The following is a 20,798-nucleotide window of genomic DNA, read 5'->3' as shown; positions in this document are numbered from 1 at the left end:
CTACTCTGTCTTTTGGTTTTCATTTGCATGCAGTATCTTTTCCATCCCTTCAATTTGGGCCTATATGTCCTTAAAGCTGAAGTGTGTCTCCTGTATGCTGCATATAGCTGGGTCTTGTATCCATCTAGCCTCTCTATGCCTTTTTTTTTTTTAATTTTTATTTTTTGAGAGAGAGCATGAGTAAAAAAAATTTTTATTTTTTGAGGAGAGGGGCAAAGGTAGAGGGAGGGACAGAATCATAAGCAGGCTCTATGCCCAGTGCAGAGCTTGACACACAGGGCTCAATCTCAAACCATGAGATTATGACCTGAGTCAAAATCAAGAGTTGGATGCTTCACTGACTGAGCCATCCAGGTGCCCCTATATGACTTTTGATTGGAGAATTTAACTCATTTACATTTAGAGTAATTACTGATAGATAGGAAGTGATTAGTGCCATCTTAGTTGTTGTTTGTAGCTGTTTCATACTTCCCTTGATCCCTCCTCCCTCTCTTTCAGCATTCCTTTGTGAATTAATGATTTTCCATAGTACTATTGCTTTGCTTCCTTTCCCTTTTTTTTTTCGTGACTCTACTGTTGGCTTTTGCTTTGTGCTTTACCATGAGGCTTACATAAAATATTTTATAGATATAACACTCTGTTTTACACCAGTAACACTTTAACTTCCATCACATACAAAAGATTTACCCCTTTACTTTTTTGATGTCACGAGACACTTCATATGTATTCATTAACAAATTGTTTTATAGTTATTTTTAATACTCTTGTCCCTTAAACTTTATACTAGAGTTAAGTGGTTAATGTACCACCATGTTACAGTATTAGAGAATTCTAATATTACTATACATTTACCTTTACCAGTATGTTGTGTATTTTCATATTTTCATGTTACTAGTTAGCATTATTTTGTTTCAGTCTGGAGAGTTCCTTTCAGCATTTTTGTAAGGCTGATCTAGTGGTGATGAACTCCCTCAGCTTTTATTTGTCTGGGAAAGTCTACCTCTCCATTTCTGAAAGGCAGCTTTATTGGATAGAGTACTCTTGGTTGGCAGGTTTTTTACTTTCAACCCATGAATATATCACCCCATTCCCCTGGTCTGTAAGGTTTCTGCTGAGAATTCCGCTGAGGGCATATGGGGGTTCCTTTATAAGTTACAATCCTCTTTTCTCTCACTGCTTTTAAGATTCTCACTCTGTCTTCGATTTTTTACAGCTTTATTATGTGTCTTGGTGAGATCTCTTTAAGTTGAGTTTGGTGACCTATGAGCTTCCCAAATTTAGATATCCAAACCTTTCCCCAGATTTGAACAGTTCTCAGCTCTTCTTTAAATAACCTTTCTGCTCCCTTCTCCCTCTCCCACCCTTCTCCTTCTGAAATTCCAATAGTTTGAAAATTATTATTATTATTTTTTGACGGTATTCCACAGGTCATACTGGCTTTCTTCACTGTTTCCCATTCTTCTTTCTTCTGCTTAGTCCACCCTGCTATTAATGCTTTCCACTGCATTTTTCTTTTCATTCAACATTTTCTTCAGCTCCAGAATTTTTGCTGTGTTATTATTTCTCTTTATTAAACTTCTTTTTCTTTTTTTACTGTACTGTTGTCCTGATTTAGTTGAATTGTCTTTCTGTGTTTTGTTGTAGCTCATTAAGCTTTCTGAAACAGCTATTTTGAGCTCTTTATTGGGTACATCACAGATCTTCATGTCTTTGGGATCCATTACTGGAAAATTATTGTGATCTTTTGATGGTGTCATATTTCCATGATTTTTCATGTTCCTTGAAGTTCTGCATTGCTGCCTTCACATTTAAAGTTGCAGTCACTGGAACCACAAAAGGCCCCGAATAGCCAAAGTAATTTTGAAGAAGAAGACCAAAGCAGGAGGCATCACAATCCCAGACTTTAGCCTCTACTACAAAGCTGTCATCATCAAGACAGCATGGTATTAGTACAAAAACAGACACATAGACCAATGGAATAGAATAGAAACCCAGAACTAGACCCACAAACGTATGGCCAACTAATCTTCGACAAAGCAGGAAAGAACATCCAATGGAAAAAAGACAGTCTCTTTAACAAATGGTGCTGGGAGAACTGGACAGCAACATGCAGAAGGTTGAAACTAGACCACTTTCTCACACCATTCACAAAAATAAACTCAAAATGGATAAAGGACCTGAATGTGAGACAGGAAACCATCAAAACCCTAGAGGAGAAAGCAGGAAAAGACCTCTCTGACCTCAGCCATAGCAATCTCTTACTCGACACATCCCCAAAGGCAAGAGAATTAAAAGCAAAAATGAATTACTGGGACCTTATGAAGATAAAAAGCTTCTGCACAGCAAAGGAAACAACCAACAAAACTAAAAGGCAACCAACGGAATGGGAAAAGATATTTGCAAATGACATATCAGACAAAGGGCTAGTATCCAAAATCTATAAAGAGCTCACCAAACTCCACACCTGAAAAACAAATAACCCAGTGAAGAAATGGGCAGAAAACATGAATAGACACTTCTCTGAAGAAGACATCCGGATGGCAAACAGGCACATGAAAAGATGCTCAACGTCACTCCTTATCAGGGAAATACAAATCAAAACCACACTCAGATATCACCTCACGCCAGTCAGAGTGGCCAAAATGAACAAATCAGGAGACTATAGATGCTGGAGAGGATGTGGAGAAACGGGAACCCTCTTGCACTATTGGTGGGAATGCAAATTGGTGCAGCCACTCTGGAAAACAGTGTGGAGGTTCCTCAGAAAATTAAAAATAGACCTACCCTATGACCCAGCAATAGCACTGCTAGGAATTTACCCAAGGGATACAGGAGTGCTGATGCATAGGGGCACTTGTACCCCAATGTTTATAGCAGCACTCAACAATAGCCAAATTATGGCAAGAGCCTAAATGTCCATCAACTGATGAATGGATAAAGAAATTTGTGGTTTATATACACAATGGAGTACTACAGGGCAATGAGAAAGAACGAAATATGGCCCTTTGTAGCAACGTGGATGGAAATGGAGAGTGTGATACTAAGTGAAATAAGCCATACAGAGAAAGACAGATACCATATGTTTTCACTCTTATGTGGATCCTGAGAAACTTAATAGAAAGGGGAAGGAAAAAAAAAAAGGGGGTTAGAGTGGGAGAGAACCAAAGCATAAGAGACTTTTAAAAACTGAGAACAAACTGAGGGTTGATGGGGGGTGGGAGGGAGGGGAGGGTGGGTGATAGGTATTGAGGAGGGCACCTTTTGGGATGAGCGCTGGGTGTTGTATGGAAACCAATTTGACAATAAATTTCATATATTGAAAAAAAATAAATAAACAAAGTTGCAGTCGCTTCCTCCAGTCTTTATTAACTGCCTTTGGGAAAGACATACTTCCCATCTGCCTTGGTAGGGATTCTGAGGCTTCCTCAGATCTTCTATGGACATATTTGCTCCTTGTTTCTTGCTCCCTCTTATGGCAGAATTCTTAAGCTTGTATGACTTGTCTTGATCCTGCAGCACACCAGGCCATGCACTGACACAAAAGCACCCTTTTGCTTTTCCAAAGGTGGCACTAAAACTGAAGCTTGTGGTCTCTCCCTTGCCCAGAGTTTGGCTGGCTTTCTACACATGCTCACTAGTCATGGGTAGAAATGTGCAAAGTGAGCCACAGGGTGGAGGTGTGAATGAAGTGTGTTTAGTGCTGGGAGTGCCTGTGAGTCAGGTGGGAGGATCCACAGATGAAGATCTGGTTATTTATTTGAGATTTTTCTTCATTTTAAATATAGAAATTAGAATTATAAATTTCCCTCTAAGCACTGCTTTTACAACTACATCCCAAGTTTTAGAATGTTGGGTTTCATTTTCATTCCTCTCAAGGTATTTTTTAATTTCTCTTGTGATTTCTTTTTTATAATTTTTTTAATGTTTACTTATTTTGAGAGAAGCACAGCATGAGTGAGGGAGGGGCAGACAGAGAGGGAGACACAGAATGAGAAGCAGGCTTCAGGCTCTAAGCTGTCAGCACAAAGCCCAATGCAAGGCATGAACTCACAAACCATGAGATCATGACCTGAGCCAAAGTCGGGCGCTTAACCAACTGGGCCACCCAGGTGCTCCTCTTGTGATTTATGTTTTGACCCATGTGTTTGTTTTTTTTTTAATGCATTGTTTAATGTCCACATATCTGTGAATTTTCCAGTTTTTCTTGTTATTGACTTACAGCTTCATTCTATTGTGATCAAAAAAGATTTTGTATTATTCCAATCTTTTAAAATTGAGACTTATTTTATGGTGTAACATATGGTCTACCCTGAAGAATTTTCCATGTGCACTATAGTAGAATGTGTGTTCTGCTGTTGTGGGGTGGAATGCTTTATATATAGTAAGTCTAATTGGTATCCAATATTGTGCAAGTCTTCTATATCCTTCTTTACCTTTCATCTATAATATTACATCCACTATTGAAATTGGGTGCCAAAGTCTCCAACTATTATCATTAAAGTGTTTACTGTTCCCTTCAATTCTGTCAGTTTTTGCTTCATATATTTTATGCATCCATTATTAGGTGTATATGTGTTTACAATGTTGTGTGTGTGTGTGTGTGTGTGTGTGTGTGTGTGTGTGTGTGTGTGTTTTAAGTAATCTCTACACCCAAAATGGAGCTCAAACTCACAACCCCAAGATCAAGAGTCGCATGCTCTACTAACTGAGCCAGCCAGGTACCCCATACAATGGTTATATCTTCTTAAAAGACTGACCTTTTTATCATTATACAATGTCCGTCTTGTCTCTTGTAATAATTTTTGTCCTTAAGTCTACATTGTCTGATATTAGTTTAGCTACTCCAGTTCTCTTTTGGTCACTGTTTGCATAGAATATCTTTTTCTATCCTTTCACTTTCAACGTATTTTTGCCTTTGGATCTAAAGTGAGTCTCAGCCTATATCTGGAACATATTTTTAAAAAATCCATTCTACCAATATCTGTCTTCTATTTGGAGAGTTTTAATTCATTTATATTTAATGTAATTACTGATGAGGAAGGATTTACTTCTGCCATTTTGCTATTTGTTTTCTATATACCTTATACCTTTTTTTGTTCATCAGTTCTCTATTAATGCCTTCTTTTGTGTTAGATATTTCCTAGTATAGCATTTTGAGTCTCTTCTTATTCCTTTATTAAATATGTTTTAATTATTTCTTAGTGGTTGCTCTGGGGATTACAATAAACATCTTATTTTACCACAATCTATTTCAAAATTAATACCAATTCAATTTCAATAGCATAAAAAAGCTTTTTTTGTTCCTATATAACTCTATTATCACCCTTTTACATTGTTATTGCTACATGAAGAGCTACAAAAATTATTGTAAAAACATCTTATAAGTCATAAACATATTACTGTAGTATTTGCTCAAAATAAGAGGCTTCAAAATACTGGCTGAGGGGTGAGTGGATGACTTAGTCAGTTAAGCCTATGACTTGACTTTGGCTCAGGTCACAATCTCACAGTTCATGGGATCAAGCCCCCCTTTTGGGCTCTGTGCTGACAGCATGGAGCCTGCTTGGGATTCTCTCTCTCCGCTGTCCCTCCCCAACGTGCTCTTGCTCTCACTCTCTCTCTCTCTCAAAATAAATAAATAAACTTAAAAAAATTACAGGCTGAGAATAGTCAAGACCAGTGAACTTGATGATGTTCTTAGGACTGAAAGAACTTAAACAACATCTTCACTAAAAAAATAAGTGAAGTAACTACTCCCATTACTTTGTGTACATCCATTTCTGTACCCCTAAACACCACCACACAATGGATATATTTAATAAATTTCATATTAATGAATAAAAATATATACAGAAAGGCCTCTCTATTATGAAAAAAAGAGAAAACTTAAACATTGATTAGGAATGTAATATCTGTCAGGCACTATGCTACTTTAAGTATTCTGTATCTCATTTAATCCACACAGAAACTCTATGAGATAAGCATCATCATCCTCACTTACAGTCAAAGAACTGAGGGGGGTGATCTTCCAAGGTCACACAGCCGAAGCCAAGGTTTAAACCTGTATCTCTATGATTCTAAGGCTTGTGTTCTTTCTACCACAAGATATTGATCTTACATTCTACTCTGCTGTGGCATAAAACAGACCCAGCACATCTAGAGAAGCTCTCTCTTCCAAACACATAATGAAGTCATAAACAAGAGAAAGCAGCATTGTCTAAAAGGCAACTGGCTTAAAATTTCCATTGCCAAGAGACCAGATGGTTTCTGGGATGTAGAGTTAGGCTAAAAATACCCACCAACACAATGAGTCTGACTTACAAAGAAAGAAAGGAGGGGCAGCCAGTATAAACATGCAGCTGGAAAACTAGAAGATTTAATGCTTATAAAATACTGCTTAAAGGGTTTTCAAATGGTAATACATGATACAAAAGATTAGATAGCTCATGCTCTGAACTGTTCAATCACCACTCTCACATATCCAAACCATAGTAGCTTATTAATTAAACTCTCAGGTCTGGCAGAGCTGAGTTCCACCTAGAAGCTAAAGGCTGGAGAGGAGCCTTCTTCCAGGCCCTAGCCTGGGTGTATGAGCCCTCCCAAACGTCACCACATACACACATACTTGAATGAAACCAGAAACCTTCTTAGGCCCAGTTGTAGCTGCTGTGCACCCAGAAATGGGTGAGATCTTGTTATAATCTTTCCCTTGTGTATTTATGACCTGGGTTATCTGCCTTGTGTACACTAGTATTATTTCTTTTTTTAAGTGTACAGTTTAATGGTTTTTAATTCGCATAGTTATTTAACCATTACCACAATCAATTTTAGAACATTTCCATCACCTCATAAAGAAACCTCATGCCCTTTAGCTATCACCCCTAAGCTCCTGCTTCTCCCCAAGCCCTAAGCAACCACTGATCTATTTTCTGTCTCTACCTGTTTGGCTATTCTGGACACACATCAGTATTCATTTGGTGATAGATGGAGGAACACTGCTTTCACAGCTATATTCTAAAAGGACTAGTATCATGCAAAAGGACTTCAGTCCCCTCAAAAATGAGGAAAATTGGACAAGTTCTTATTTACCTCTGTAGCAACCCTTTATCTTTTTGGAACAAGGCAGGGTATAAATTAAACAAAGAGAAGGAAGGCAGTTTTCCCTTGCAAAGGTAGATCATTTCAAGATGAGGTTCCAAGTGCAGAGCCTTTGGTCACAGGGTTCCTTCAGTAGTTTGATAGAAAGTGCATAGGTTTGGGATAAAGAGAGACCTGAGTTCTAGTTCCATCTCTGTCGTCATAATGCGGTGAGAAGCTCTTGGGTGAGTTACTTAACCTCTTTGAACTGCATTTTCCTTAGCTGAAAAATGGGAATAGTATAAAAAATCTTGTAGGATTAATGTGATAACTAAATGAAATGAGGTGTGTAAAGTACTCAACATGACCGGAAGCACCGGAGAAAAGCTAGTTCCCCTGCTACCACTCACCATCCCACCCTCTGAAAACTACCCTGGTGTGGCAGAGAAATTACTGGCACCTATAAAACCTGCTGCTCTCCTTATGTTCCACATCACTTCTCCTCAAGCTATGTTCCCTTTGCAACTACATTCCACTACTTTTAACACGATTTGTCCTCTTAATAAGCAGTTCATCTGCTTGATTTGTTTCAATTCCTTTATCCGTCCCCAACACACACACACACACACACACACAATGTGCCCCAGACCATCATCAAGTCTTGTGGTTTCTTTTAACTCATTACCTCATCTTTCTCTCACAGCCTCCTCTCCCTTATGGTTACCATTTGACTATTCCCCACACACAAACTTGCTAAGTCTAATCCTTAGATTTTTATGGAGTTTTCTAACTCCCCTCACCCCTTTCTTTTCATGCCATGGCCTCATTTTCTCCACTCTTAAAAAGTCTGCTTTAAGCCACTTCGAAATTTTTTTTTAATGTTTATTTATTTTTGAGACAGAGAGAGACAGAGCATGAATGAGGGAGGGTCAGAGAGAGAGGGAGACACAGAATCTGAAGCAGGTTCCAGGCTCTGAGCTGTCAGCACAGAGCCCGACGCGGGGCTCGAACTCACAGACTGTGAGATCATGACCTGAGCCGAAGTTGGAAGCTCAACTGACTGAGCCACCCAGTAAGCCACTTCCAGAGGCTTTAGTTGAGAGGTGGAAAGAATCTTAAGAAATTATCCAGTAGGGATGCCTGGGTGGCTCAGTCAGTTGAGCATCCAACTTCAGCTCAGGTCATGATCACACAATTCGTGGGTTTGAGCCCTGCATCTGGCTTTTGGCTGCCAGTGTGGAGCCTGCTTCAGATCCTTTGCCTCCCTCTCTCTCTGCCTTTCCCCTGCTTGTGCTCTCTCTTCAGAAATAAATGAACATCAAAAAACAGTAATCACACAGTAAAAGACCCTGCCCAGCAAGCAGGTAGGCCTAACAACCTGTCTTTTGCATAGATGAGACAGAAGTGGGTCCAATGAGTTTACTCAAGCTCACACAACGTCCCTACCATCTCCCTATACTATCCTCCCCATCTCCACCTCTTTGGCTGTGCCTCCTTTCATCAATTCTGCAGCTAGTCCTCCAATATCATACCGCTCGTGTCTCTATTTGGTATATGAAAGCATATGTATTTTCATTTGTTCACTTTAAGGAAGAGGGACAGGGCTGCAACACTGACTGGGCATGCATTTATTATTGCTGAGTCTGTTAGTTTCTGTCTCTATCTCCCCTCAAACACACCTTATAGTAAGCATCTTAGGTCTCATTTGATGTGCCCCACCCTGAGCCACAGACTCAGGCTTAAAGTATTTGGACATTAGAAAACAAAATATGTGGTTAATTTCTACTTAATAAAGGCTTAATTACTACTCAGTGGGAAACAGTTTTCTTTTATAGAATCTCTAAAAAAAGTACCATCATAAGCTATTGTTAATGCATTTGAAAGCTAAAATCAACTTTATAATATATACACTTTATCAGTGTGGTACTAGACACCCCCACCCCGTATTAATCATATGGAATCTAGTCTATAAAAACAACCATCAGCCAGTGTGTGCCTCTACAGCGACCTGAGCCCTCCCTCCTATGCTGCAAGTTTGATAAGTTTGACAATCAATTTTGACAAAGCTCCAGTTTAACCTACCACAGCACAAGACTTACTCAAACATTCCCTAAGTATTTATTGAGTGGAGGCTCGATATGCCAGACACTGTACTAAGCAGAGCAACCATAATGGTGAACAAGATGCTGTCCTTGGTTGCAAGGGGTTTAAAGTCTAGTGGGGAGATGGGCAGAGTCAGTATAGGGGTCTATAAAAAGGTGATAGGGGACAATGGGGTAAAGTGGAAAGAACCAAGAAACCTCGGTTCTAACTCAAATTCCTACTATTCTAGCTATCTACGATTTGGCAAACCATGTTCTCTCTCTCCGGGCTTTAGTCTTCTCATCAATAAAAAAAGAATTAGGTAAGATAATATTTAAGATCCTTTTCAGAGGGAGGGGCCAACATGATAGAGAAGTAGAGGGATCTGAAGTTCCCTCGTCTCTCAAACACAGCAGTGTTGAGGCCAAAGGACTTTGAATTCCAAAAGTCCATGTGGCAAAGTGACAGAGACTTCTCTGGGGACCCACCAGGACAACCTGTCAGGCCATAGATGCGTGGCTGCGAATTGGGAGAGATAAAATGGGCAGACGGCAGAGGAACAGGGGCGGAATCCCCTCTGCAGAGACAAAGGGAAGAGAAAGAGAGGCTGGGGAAGTGTAAGCCTGTATCTGGACAAGAGAAAGATCTAATCTCTAACTGTGGGGCTTTCTCCAGACTGGGGCCGACTGCCCCGTTCACACACCTGGGGAGGAGGGGAGCCAGCCCTGTGCTCGGTAACTAGTTCAGAGGCACAGTCCACAGTGGGAGAAAGCAATCCCCTCCCTGGAGTGCTGTGGGAAGAAGGTATATATCCTTTCAAAGGACAAAGATTGCCTGCGCCTGCCAGCCAGAGACCCTATATTCAGCGGCGCAGAGCAGCACTTTCCCCAAACCAGGACAGATGGAGTGGGAACCTTAAAGACATAGGGGTTTAAATCCCAGAAGAGTGCCAGGGAGGCGCGGGAACTGATGGAACAGGACAAACCACCTCGTTTGTGCCCACGGCACAGTGAGGATAGCTTGAACAGAGTGATTTGGGACACCTGGTCCGTGGAGGAGAGCCTGGGGTGTCACCATTTTTCTCCGCACCACCAAGGTGGGGCTTCAGGGAAGGGACAGTGGGCCTACATCAAACCACGCCCCTCCACACCTGGTAACTGCTATCTCCTGGAGAGGCATAGACGCTGAGGACCAGACAGCCCCTCCTCCAGACTGATTGAAATTGCCTGATTAAATTCTCGGACAATTATATATATATTCTTCCTTCCTTTTCTCCTTCTTATCTCTTTCCTCCTCTAGTCTGGTTAATGTGGTTGTTGGTTGGTTTAATCAGAAATATTTAATCTATTCTCTTTATACATGTTCTACACCTCCTTCTTTATTTTCCTTTCTCTCTGGATTAAGCCGTATAGTTTCTCTGGTCAATTTTCTTTTCTTTTTCCCTGCCTCCTTTTTTATTTTTCTTCCTCTCCCTCTCTGGGTTAAGCCGTATAGTTTCTCTGTCTGGTCAATTGTTATTTTATTTTATTTTTCCCTGCCCTGTCATTTCTCTCTTTGTATGGGATAAGGCCTCATCCATCAGCATTGCCTCCACCCTGTTTACTTGTAGCTGGTGTTTCTGTTTTTTTGCTTTTGTTTTTTTGTTTGTTTGTTTATTTGTTGTGTGTTTGTTTTTGTTTTCTGTTTTTTGTTTCCTTTCCAGGGCTACTTCAATGAACAAATCAAAACACACCTGGTGGAGGGTCCAAAACATCACCACGAGTAGGGAGAAAAAGTAACCAAAGTCACAACAACAGAGAGCAAGTAACACCTCCAAAAGCACCTCCTGAAGGGTGAGGCCCTGGAGAGTGTATGACCCCTCTTTAATATAGTGCTCGCAGGTGCAGGGCACATAACAAGCTTGTAAAACACATAAGGGACAGAAAACTAGCCAAAATGACAAAATGGAAGAATTCTCCTCAAAAGAAATTCCAAGAAAAAAATGACAGCTTAAAGAATTGATCAAAACAGATGTAAACAATATAACTGAACAAGAATTTAGAATCATAGTCATAAGATTAATCGCTGGGCTTGAAAAAAGCATAGAAGACAGCAGAGAATCTATTGCTGCAGAGATCAAGGAACTAAAAAATAGTCATGATGAATTAAAAAAATGCTGTAAATGAGGTGCAAAATAAACTAGAGGTGATGAGAGTGAGGACTGAAGAGTCAGAGGGGAGATTAAGTGAAATAGAAGATAAAATTATGGAAAAAGAGAAAGCTGAGAAAAAGAGAGATAAAACAATTCTGTTCCATGAGGGGAGAATTAGAGAACTAAGTGATTCAATAAAACAGAACAATATCTGTATCGTAGGAGTTCCAGAAGAAGAAGAGAGAGAGAAAAGGGCCGAAGGAATATGTGAACAAATCATAGCTGAGAACTTCCCCAATCTGGGGAAGGAAACAAGACATTGAAATCCAGGAGGTACAGAGAACTCCCTTCAGACGTAACTTGAATTGATCTTCTGCATGACATATCATAGTGAAACTGGCAAAATACAAAGATAAAGAGAGAATTCTGAAAGCAGCTAGGGATAAACAGGCCTTAACCTACAAGGGTAAACACAGAAGGGTAGTAGCAGACCTATCTACTGAAACTTGGCAGGCCAGAAAGGAGTGGCAGGAAATTTTCAATGTGCTGACTAGGAAAAATATGCAGCCCAAATCCTTTATCCAGCAAGTCTGTCATTCAGAATAGAAGGAGAGATAAAATGTTTTCGCAGAGAAACAAAAACTGAAGAAATTCATCACCACTAAACTAGCCCTACAAGAGATCCAAAGGGGGACTGTGAGTGGAATGTTGCAAAGACCACAAAGGATCAGTGACATCATTACAAGCATGAAACCTACAGATAACACCATGACTCTAAATCAATATCTTTCAATAACACTGAATGTAAATGGACTAAATGCTCCAATCAAAAGACATAGGGTCTCAGAATAGATAAAAAAACAAGACCCATCTATTTGCTGCCTACAAGAAACCCATTTTAGACCTGAGGAACCTTCAGATTGAAAGTGAAGGGATGCAGAACCATCTATCATGCTACTGGAAGTCAAAAGAAAGCTGGAGTAGCCATACTTATATCAGACAAACTAGATTTTAAACTAAAAGCTGTAGCAAGAGGCGAAGAAGGACATTATATCATAATTACGGGGTCTATCCATCAAGAAGAGCTAACAATTATAAATGTTTATGCACAAAATTCAGAAGCACCCAAATATATAAAACAATCACAAACATAAGCAATCTTATTGATAAGAATGTGATTATTGCAGGGGACTTTAATACTCCACTTACAACAATGGATAGATCATCTAGACAGAAAATCAATAAAGAAACAATGGCCCTGAATGATACACTGGACCAGATGGACTTGACAGATATATTCAGAACTTTTCATCCTAAAGCAGCAGAATACACATTCTTCTGGAGTGCACATGGAACATTCACCTAGATCACATACTGGGTCACAAAACAGCCCTCACTAAATATAGAAGAATTGAGATCACACCAGGCACACTTTCAGATCACAATGCTACAAAACTTGAAATCAACCACAAGAACAAGTTTGGTAAACCTCCAAATGCATGGAGGTTAAAGAACATCCTACTAAAGAAAAAATGGGTCAACCAGGCAATTAAAGAAGGAATTTAAAAATATATGGAAACAAATGAAAATGAGAATACAACAATCCAAAACCTTTGGGATGCAGCAAAGGCAGTCCTAAGAGGAAAATACAATGCAATCCAGGCCTATCTCAAGAAACAAGAAAAATCCCAAATACAAAATCTAACAGCACACCTAAAAGAACTAGAAGCAGAACAACAAAGAAACCCCAAAGCCAGCAGAAGAAGAGAAATAATAAAGATCAGAGCAGAAATAAAGAATACAGAATTAAAAAAGAAACAACAGTAGAACAGATCAATGAAACTAAGAGATGGTTTTTTGAAAAAATAAACAAAATTGATAAACCCCCAGCCAGACTTCTCAAAAAGAAAAGAGAGAGGACCCAAATAGATAAAATCACGAATGAAAATGGAGTTATCACAACCAATCCCTCATAAATACAAGCAATTATCAGAGAATACTATGAAAAATTATATGCCAACAAACTGAACAACCTGGAAGACATGGACAAATTCCTAGACACCCACACACTACCCAAACTCAAATGGGAAGAAACAAAAAAATTGAACAGACCCATAACTAGTGAAGAAATTGGATCAGTTACCAAAAATCTCCCAACAAGTAAGAGTCCTGGGACAGATGGTTTCCCAGGGGAATTCTACCAGACATTTAAAGCAGAGTTAATACCTATCCTTCTCAAGCTGTTCCAAAAAACAGAAATAGAAAGAAAACTTCCAGACTCATTCTATGAAGCCAGCATTACCTTGATTCCCAAACCAGACAGAGACCCCACAAAAAAAAGGAGAATTATACGCCCAAATGCCTGGTGAACATGGATGCAAAAATTCTCAACAAGATACTAGCAAATCAAATTCAAAAGCATATAAAAAGAATTATTCACCATGTTCAAGTGGGATTCACTCCTGGGCTTCAGGGCTGGTTCAATATTCACAACTCAACCAATGTGATACATCTCATTAATAAAAGAAAGCATAAGGACCATATAAACCTGTCTACAGATTCAGAAAAAGCATTTGACAAAATAAAGCATCCTTTCTTAATAAAAACCCTCAAGAAAGTCGGGATAGAAGGAACATACTTAAACATCATACAAGCTACTTATGAAAAGCCCACAGCTAACACCATCCTTAATGGGGAAAAACTGAGAGCTTTCCCCCTGAGATCAGGAACATGATAGGGATGCCCACTCTCACCACTGTTGTTTAATATAGTGTTGGAAGTCCTAGCATCAGCAATCAGACAACAAAATGAAATGAGGCATCAAAATTGGCAAACAAGAAGTCAAACTTTCACTTTTTGCATATGACATGATACTCTACATGGAAAACCTGAAAGACTTCACCAAAAGACTGCTAGAACTGATACATAAATTCAGCAAAGTGGCAGGGTACAACACCAATGTACAGAAATTGGTTGCATTTTTGTACACCAATCATGAAGCAACAGAAAGAGAAATCAAGAAACAGATCCCATTTACTATTGCACCAAGAACCATAAAACCCCTAGGAATAAACCTAACCAAAGATGTAAGAGATCTGTATACTGAAAACTATAGAAAACTTATGAAGGAAATTGAAGAAGACACAAAGAAATGGAAAAAACATTCCATGCTCATGGATAGGAAGAGTAAATATTGTTAAAATGTCAATACTACCCAAAGCAATCTACACATTCAATACAATCCCAATCAAAATTGCACCAGCATTCTTCTTGAAGCTAGAACAAACAATCCTAAAATTTGTATGGAACCACAAAAGACCCCAAATAGCTAAAGTAATACTGAAGAAGAAAACCAAAGCAGGAGGCATCACAATCCCAGGCTTTAGCCTCTACTACAAAGCTGTAATCATCAAGACAGTATGGTATTGGCACAAAAACAGACACATAGATCAATGGAATAGAATAGAGAACCCAGAATTGGACCCATAAATGTATGGCCAACTAATCTTTGACAAAGCAGGAAAGAATATCCAAGGGAAAAAAGACAGTCTCTTTAACAAATGGTGCTGGGAGAACCGGACAGCAACATGCAGAAGAATGAAACTAGACCACTTTCTTACACCATACACAAAAATACACTCAAAATGGATGAAAGACCTAAATGTGAGACAGGAAACCATTAAAACCCTGGAGGAGAAAGCTGGAAAAAACCTCTTTGACCTCAGCTGCGGCAATTTCTTGCTCGACACATCTCCAAAGGTAAGGGAATTAAAAGCAAAAATGAATTATTGGGACCTCATCAAGATAAAAAGCTTCTGCACTGCAAAGGAAACAATCAACAAAACTATAAGGCAACCAACGGAATGGGAAGATATTTGCAAATGACATATCAGATAAAGGGTTAGTATCCAAAATCTATAAAGAGTTTACCAAACTCAACACCCGAAAAACAAATAATCCAGTGAAGAAATGGGCAGAAGACATGAATAGACACTTTTCCAAAGAAGACATCCATATGGCCAACAGACACATGAAAAGATGCTCAACATCACTCCTCATCAGGGAAATACAAATCAAAACCACACTGAGATACCACCTCACACTGGTCAGAGTTGCTAAAATGAACAACTCAGGAAACTACAGATGCTGGTGAGCATATGGAGAAATGGGAACCCTCTCACACTGTTGGTGGGAATGCAAACTGGTGCAGCCGCTCTGGAAAACACTGTGGAGGTTCCTCAAAAAATTAAAAGTAGAACTACTCTATGACCCATCAATAGCACTAGGAGGAATTTACCCAAGGGATACCAGAGTGCTGATGCAGAGGGGCACAGGTACCCTCATGTTTATAGCAGCACTTTCAACAATAGCCAAACTATGGAAAGTGCCTAAATGTCCATCAACTGATGAATGGATAAAGAAGATATAGTTTATATATACAATGGAATACTACTTGGTAATGGGAAAGTATGAAATCATGCTATTTGCATCAACGTGGATGGAACTGGAAGGTATTATGCTGAGTGAAATAAGTCAGAGAAGGACTGATATATGTTTTCACTCATATGTGGATCTTGAGAAACTTAACAGAAGACCATGGGGGGTGGGAAGGGGAAAAAATAGTTACAGAGAGGGAGGAAGGCAAACCAAAAGAGACTCTTAAATACAGAGAACAAACTGAGGGTGGATGGAGGGGGTGGAGAAGAGGGGAAAATGGGTGATGGGCATTGAGGAGGGCACTTGCTGGGATGAGCACTGGGTGTTGTATGTAAGCGATGAGCCATGGGAATCTACCCCAAAAACCAAGAGCACACTTTACACACTGTATGTTAGCCAATTTGACAATAAGTTATATTAAAAAAATAATAACTAATAAAAATAATTGAAAAAATAAAAACAAACCCCCTCCCCCTCAAAAAAGATCCTTTTCAGATCTAAGAGTCTACATTCTAAAAGAATATAACAAAACAGCAGCAGTAATAGTCACTGAATTATCATGTGGCAGAAATCTTGCTGGGTACTATTTACTTAAGATACAATTTTATATGGAATGGCAGTACTGGCATTACTGCATCACTTTCTTTCTTCTTTTTTTTTTTTTTTTTTTCATTTTTTAAACTGGAAAGAGGATAGATGGTTAAATTATATCCTTTTTACGGTTAGGCCCTAGTTCCAAGAAGAATCCAAAGTGACTTACTGCAAAAATACATAAAAACTGAGCCTTAACACAGGATATAGATCACATTAAGTACTAAATATGGAAAAAGTATACCAAAAAAATTTTTTTTATTATAGGCTATGTTGAAAGTCATGACAATTGAATTGAAAACTCTGTCCTAATCCTAAACTTCCAGATAGCAAAAGCAAAGAGGAAAATGCAAGTGGACATGTAGCCTTTTGAAAAGATACTATCTCAACAGAGAAAGTTTTCCAGGCTGAGCTTTTAGAAGAATTTACAATCAGGTTTGGTTTGATTCTAGTGGGGAAGAAGGGAATGAAGAGTGGAGGGAAATAAATTTAAACCAATTTTTCAGATATTTAAAATAAAAGTTTAACTTTACAATTATATATCTTATGGTTTAAGTTAATTAAAAAATTTTTCTTAATGTTTATTTTTCAGAGAGACAGAGTATGAGTGGGGGAGGGGCAAAGAGAGGAAGACACAGAATCTGAAGCAGGCTCCAGGATCCGAGCTGTCAGCACAGAGCCCAACACGGGGCTTGAACTCACGAACCACAAGATCATGACCCGAGCTGAATTTAGACGCTTAACTGACTGAACCACCCAGGCACCCCTCAAGTTAATTTTTCTCAATTAACATATATTTTGTGATTAACTTAGAAATGATCTTGGATTAACTATTACTCTGCCTACTTGAAAGAAGTTTCATTTTCAATAAGGCTCTAGAATTTTATGAATAATACTCCAAAGCCCTCTTTGCTTTGAATTTTTCAAATAAATGGAGACAGAGCTGTTGGCAAGACTCATAGCCAGAATCAACCAATGGATTCCGTCCAAAATAGCTATCCTATCAGGCTTACTCACTCTAACCTCCATGCCTTTGGGCTTAAGACAGAAAACTTTACAAAGTAGGTAAGTAAAACAAATACAGATTGATTTCCTTTAAATACAGTTGTAAAAACTTTGAAAGCTTTGGGGCACCTGGGTGCCTCAGTTGGTTAAGTGTCTGACTTCAGCTTACTTAGGTCATGATCTCATGGTTCATGGGTTTGAACCCCGTGTTGGGTTCCACACAGAATCCCTGCTTGGGATTCTCTCTCTCTCCCTTTCTGCCCCTCCCAGAGACTTGTGCTTTCTCTCTCTCAAAATAAATAAATAAACTTAAAAAAAAAAAAAAAAAACCAACTCTGAAAGCTTTTACTTATGACCTCTCTTTAAGAAAAGAACTTACAGAGAAGACCTATTCTCTTGTTGTTTGTTTTTAACACATGGAAAAAAAATGCATGTGAAATATCCAGAAACGATTGACGATGCTAATACGTTTTTTAATGTGGTAAAATATATATAACATGAAAGTTACCATTTTAACCATTTTAAGTTTACAGTCACATTGTTGTGCAACATCACCATGCTAATTATTTTTTAATATATCCATATGCTACATCTCATTGTGTTAGAGTAAGCAGTTAGTTAGGCTTTAACAGGATGCCTGGAGGCCAACAAAGGAGGTGGGGCTCGCTAGCCTAGCAGGGAAGTTAGAGACCTTTGCTGGCAGCACACCAAAAACAAACCCACAGAAGCCAGATCAAATCAAACAGGCCCAAGATGAAGAAGGCCAGATAGAGATGCAGACCAAGTAAGGGAGAAAAGGTGTGAAATCCTGCTCCCAAGAAATCCCCTCCCCAAGTAATAAATATTCCACCCCCTAGTTAACAACTGTCAATAAAAGAAACCCAAACCCCAGGGTGAATAGCTCTCCCTTGAGCTTGCCTCCTCTCACATCTTGGAGAGCATACTCTCACTTTAATAAACTTTTCTACTTGCACTGCTCAGCTGTTGTGTCTGGTATATCCTTGAATTCTTTCTTGCAACAAGACCAAGAGCCTTCGGAGACATCTTTGAGATGAGGGTTCCGGGTCTCCCCAGTTCACCTGCGACAATTTCAGCACTAACATGTCCAAATTGTTTTTCTAAGTATCTTTTGGAACTGAAATTTAAATATTTTCTTATCTAAGGAAAAAAGTATGTTGACTAAATAAGACAGGCAATTCACAATATTATGGTAATAGATTTTCCAACCTAAGTTTTCCAGGACATCAGCAAACTATGTCCTAAAAAGATAAGCCTACCAACCAAATCCAATGAATTATTTTAATAACTGTACTTCATTAATAACTGAACTCAGCCCACAACCTTGGACATTTGGAAAAAATGAATGCTGAAACCCAGAAATGTGTAAGACAAATCATAAGCATTCCTTAACAGTAAGATGTTAAGTCAATGTTTTCCTATAAATTAGTCCCATTGTGGCTCAATGATATACAGTAAGGGCAAGGATGGGCCGAGGAGCAGGAAAATAAGGTATGTTACAGATATTCCAGAGCCACACATAACTGAAAGCATGCATCTGCATAAGGGCTTTTTACATTTTACCCTTTAGAGAAGAATTTTCTAAGTTCCTTGCTAGGCATTTCTAAGTAATGACATATTAACCTGCTACCCTCTTTAAAAGAATGAATTACAAGAGTAGAGACTAGAATTGGTGATAAGTAATTCAATGGCACAATTGATCAATATCCACTCCAACTAATTGGGGCAATTTGACCTTGGCATATTTGGATTTCAAGACAAATTTCTCTTTTTTCCAAGTCATTTCAAATTTATGAGATATTAATTATCACAGACTGCCTAAAAGCAACATTTATTTGTTTCAGTAAGTATTTACTGTGACTTGACTAAAATGAATGACATGATCTGTTTCTCTTCTCAGCAGACCTCTTATAATCATTAAAATATGCCTGCTATAAATGGGGGCAATCCATATATATACAATCAGCAACTGAAAAATCCTTAGTCAAGCAGTCTTGAATTTTTTAACTTTAGGGGGCATCTATAGTTCAAGCTCATATGCACAATGCAAGCATTTCATCTTTACCATAAATGGAAAGTAAACTGGCTTATATCTCACTTATTGGGTTCTGATTACATCAATCAAACCTAAGTGGTTACAATACAGTGGCCATTAAATGTCAAATGAATGAATAAATACTCTAGGAAAGAGCCTTCCTGGAAGGAGTTGCCATTACCTGCAGAAGGGGAGGCCTTTAAGGGAAGGGGAAGGGGGAGGTTTAATTAATTCTATTCTCAGAAAGAACAAGAAAATCAGACTGCTCCAAAAGAACACACACAAAAAGGATTTAGATATAAACATCACATCAGGAATCATAATAGTACATGCATTATACATCTTAAACTTGGTAGTTTTGGGGGTCATATTTATTAGTGATTAGCAATAAAAAAACTTAAAACGGAACCAAGTATATGTCCATAGGGGCAGCAAAAAAGAGAGATCTACTTCACAGTGCTGCTGGGAAGAAAGAGAGGAACCCTAGATATAAGGGTGAACAATGCTGGTTTTAACCAAAAACAGTAACAAAATGGCATAAAGATTGTCTTTTCATCTTTATATTAAAACAGAGTGCATGGCATATAGTAGCTACTCACAAAATGTCTGTTGAATGAATGATTCCTTCTTACTTCCTTCCCCCATTTCTTCTTCCTTTCTTCCTATTTATCACTCCTTCCCCCTTCCTTTCTTCTCTCATTGTCTTTTCTTCCATCATTCCTCCTTCCTTCCTTTTCCTTCCATCTAGCGCTTCATTATTCCCTCCATCATCCAACACCCATCCAATTTCTCCCTCCTTTCATCTCCACAGCCTGCAAAGTCTAAAGGATCAAGAGATTTCTTGACAAGGTCTGAAAAACTTTGCAGTTTGTCTTCTTGAAACCTATTCAAGATATATTTTAGTTCTACGCAGTGAAAATAAGATCAACTGTGGCCTCACTTCCTACTAAGAAAAAAAACTCCAGAGAGAGAATCGACGGATGTTGTTAGTTGTTAGCAGAAGCTGACATTGTTGTTCCTTCCCAAGATAGAAAGATCACACTTTGTAGCACAGAAAGTAGCATAATACTACTCTGAGGATACCAGAAACGAGTAAAAATTACTTTTAGATCAGCCCCTTGTTCCTAGTCCATATTTGAAAACCCAATTCCCACATCTTTCCCCCATTCCCACCTCTCCCTCCCCAAAGTAGCTACAACAAATACTTTTGCTCCCCCTACCCCATCCCTTTAGTCTCATACTCCAGAATGGAAGAACCTTGACTGACTTCAGTATCAGTCTCTTACCCTGCCAGGAAAGCTAAGGAGTAGGAGTTGTTCTTGGAAACAAATGCCGAGCGATGTGTCTGTGTCATCTTGCCTCGGGAAGGTTCTTCGTTCTCTGAATCTGAGAGGCGTGCAGGACACTGGCAGGAGACAAGGG

At 38.9% G+C, this 20,798-nt stretch overlaps 1 protein-coding gene across 1 annotated transcript in view; it reads right to left on the bottom strand.

The window, feature by feature from the left end:
• RNF169 (ring finger protein 169) overlaps window positions 1-20,798 on the bottom strand; it is a 102,042-nt gene that overhangs the window by 7,480 nt on the left and 73,764 nt on the right. The window contains exon 4 of the mRNA XM_027039825.2: window positions 20,663-20,781. Within this exon, the coding sequence (XP_026895626.2) occupies window positions 20,663-20,781 (119 nt within the window). The remainder of the gene's footprint in view (window positions 1-20,662; window positions 20,782-20,798) is intronic.

This window comes from Acinonyx jubatus, chromosome D1, assembly GCF_027475565.1.
Source record: "Acinonyx jubatus isolate Ajub_Pintada_27869175 chromosome D1, VMU_Ajub_asm_v1.0, whole genome shotgun sequence".
Taxonomy (NCBI): Eukaryota; Metazoa; Chordata; class Mammalia; order Carnivora; family Felidae; genus Acinonyx; species Acinonyx jubatus.
The sequence above is the reverse complement of the archived record's forward strand: the minus strand, read 5'-3'. Positions and strand labels throughout refer to the sequence as shown.